This window comes from Limulus polyphemus, unplaced genomic scaffold (genome assembly GCF_000517525.1).
Source record: "Limulus polyphemus unplaced genomic scaffold, Limulus_polyphemus-2.1.2 Scaffold2849, whole genome shotgun sequence".
Taxonomy (NCBI): Eukaryota; Metazoa; Arthropoda; class Merostomata; order Xiphosura; family Limulidae; genus Limulus; species Limulus polyphemus.
The window spans coordinates 115,581-117,740 of NW_013668459.1; the positions used below are offsets into that span (position 1 = coordinate 115,581).

Below are 2,160 nucleotides of genomic sequence, written 5' to 3' on the forward strand. Positions count from 1 at the left end.
GACACTACCACAGACACGCACCCTAATGAAAGAATGGACCATTCCAAGCTTTTACTTATTGTTAAACAAATATTTATTTAATGATGAAGTTTTAGATATTATCAGAAGTTGACACATGACAGAATAACTTCAAATAAGTAAACAAAAAATATCTTAGAGTCTTATGGAGAGTAAAAATTCAAATTCCTTCTTCTTTGTTCAAATATTAAAGTTGACCAATCAACTTATTCAATTGGTCAAAGAAACATTCTAAACAAAACCAACAGTACGTGGCTATAAAAATGAAACCAGTCTTTACAAGAATTAATCAATCAAATGAAATAATTATATATTATTTTCTTATGAATACCCATAAGTCAGTCCCAAATCACATTTTAATTTTTTCAGTTAATACACTCAAAAAACAATTGGAAATTAATTATTTTGTGTTACATTATTGTAATTATATAAATTATTCTGCATTAATACTGTATATTGACAAGATATCCACAATAAGAGCAATGAGAGACTGGGAACATGAAGGACCATGCTCACCAATGCCCTAGAGAGAGAGAGAGATCCACCGAATGACACGTCTTCATGTTACTATCACTATAAGTTGTTTTTATGTGCATATATTATATCTATTAATATAAGTTTTAGACATCAATAACTTGCAATCTTTTTAAAGTTCTCAAACTAGTTTTGAAAAATCTATAAATTAGGTTAAATGCAGCACGAAATGGAAGTGATGTCAGCCTGATGAACGTGCAAGTTCAGTGCACAGTTTTATAGCATAATTCTACATCTAAACTTTTCTTAATAATTGTATGAAACAGAAAACAGGATCATAGATAAAACAATATGTCAGTACCAATTATACAACACAAAAATAATATTAATTTCTTAAATAAGTAAGACGTACTGATTTTTGAACCTCCCGAGGCTTCATTCTGGACAAAACTCCAAGCCTCTTCCTCTGTTCCGAATTTCTTGAATGAAGCATTAGGAAATTTTTTCACTTGTGCTTCACAGTCTGGCCTACATGTTACAAAGTGTAACATCTCTATGTAATTAACATTGCCAAAATATATAACAGGAAACTGAACAACTACACGATATCATATAAAGAAATAATATTAAATTGTTGGAAACGGTTCAGAGAAGGGCTACTAAAAACAATATCAGGAATGGAAGTGTTTATCTTTTAGGACTAGGTTATGATCACTCGTTATGTTCTCTTGGGAAAAGAAGAATAAGAGGTTAACTTTCCCTATACAGACTAACAACAATATTAGGTTATACTTTTGTTGCTAAGCAACAGGACATCGTTGGAATGTACTATTACCAAAATGCAATGGCTTTTCATTAAATTAGAAGTTGTTAATCTAACTGGAAAAGATTTGAATATCTAAAACCTTGAAAAAGCTGACCAACGAGATAGCAGGGCTATAACTGACGATTCAAAAATAGACATTATGATCTTGATCTTTTTTAAATAAGAAGTCTTCGTAAGATTCGGAAAATTATTTGTCTGACTTTATTGTTAAAATCTGATATCAAACATCATTAAAAACATTTGAAAGGATAGCATTTAAATATTAATTCTCAACACAGTTTGAGAAAACGGTTTTCTTGCCTTACTAATATATATATTTCTTGATAGTTTCTCTGGTTTTTTTAAATAAGGACATCCTGGCTGATGTTGTATACCCCGACTTTACAAAATCTTTGATAAGGTGGCTTACATGATTCATTAAGAAGTTCGATGCTTATGGCTTTAGTAAAAAACTTAAAAACTGGATGGAAAAAAAAAATCCTATTGGTAAAAAAGCTGTGATGTAAATGAGATTTTTTTCCAAGTGGGAGAACATAAGTAGTGGAATCCCTGAAGGTGTCTCGGAACATCTGTAATTTATTATTTATGTTGATGGTTTGAATAGTTTCTTGGAATATTTAAATTCGCTGCTGATATTAAGATGATTCTTTTGAAAGTTATTCTCTTACTCAAATGGTTTGACAATTTTAATGAATGTTTACATATTTAAGAGATGAGCTTTAAGAGTTGTATGATTAAATACTTAAGGTATAAAAATTTTTTTAAAGGATTCCTTGTGTAAGATGAGAAGTTGTATGGACAGTCTGCCTTAAGGTGTGGTGAAAATCCAATAATAAGTTAAA

General features: G+C 30.0%; 1 protein-coding gene across 3 annotated transcripts in view; it reads right to left on the minus strand.

Annotated features, from left to right (window-relative positions):
- LOC106468051 (ribonuclease H1-like) overlaps window positions 1-2,160 on the minus strand; it is a 15,701-nt gene that overhangs the window by 12,171 nt on the left and 1,370 nt on the right. For all 3 annotated transcript variants that reach the window (XM_022396359.1, XM_022396358.1, XM_013928449.2), the window contains exon 2: window positions 905-1,020. In XM_022396359.1, the coding sequence (XP_022252067.1) occupies window positions 905-1,020 (116 nt within the window). The remainder of the gene's footprint in view (window positions 1-904; window positions 1,021-2,160) is intronic.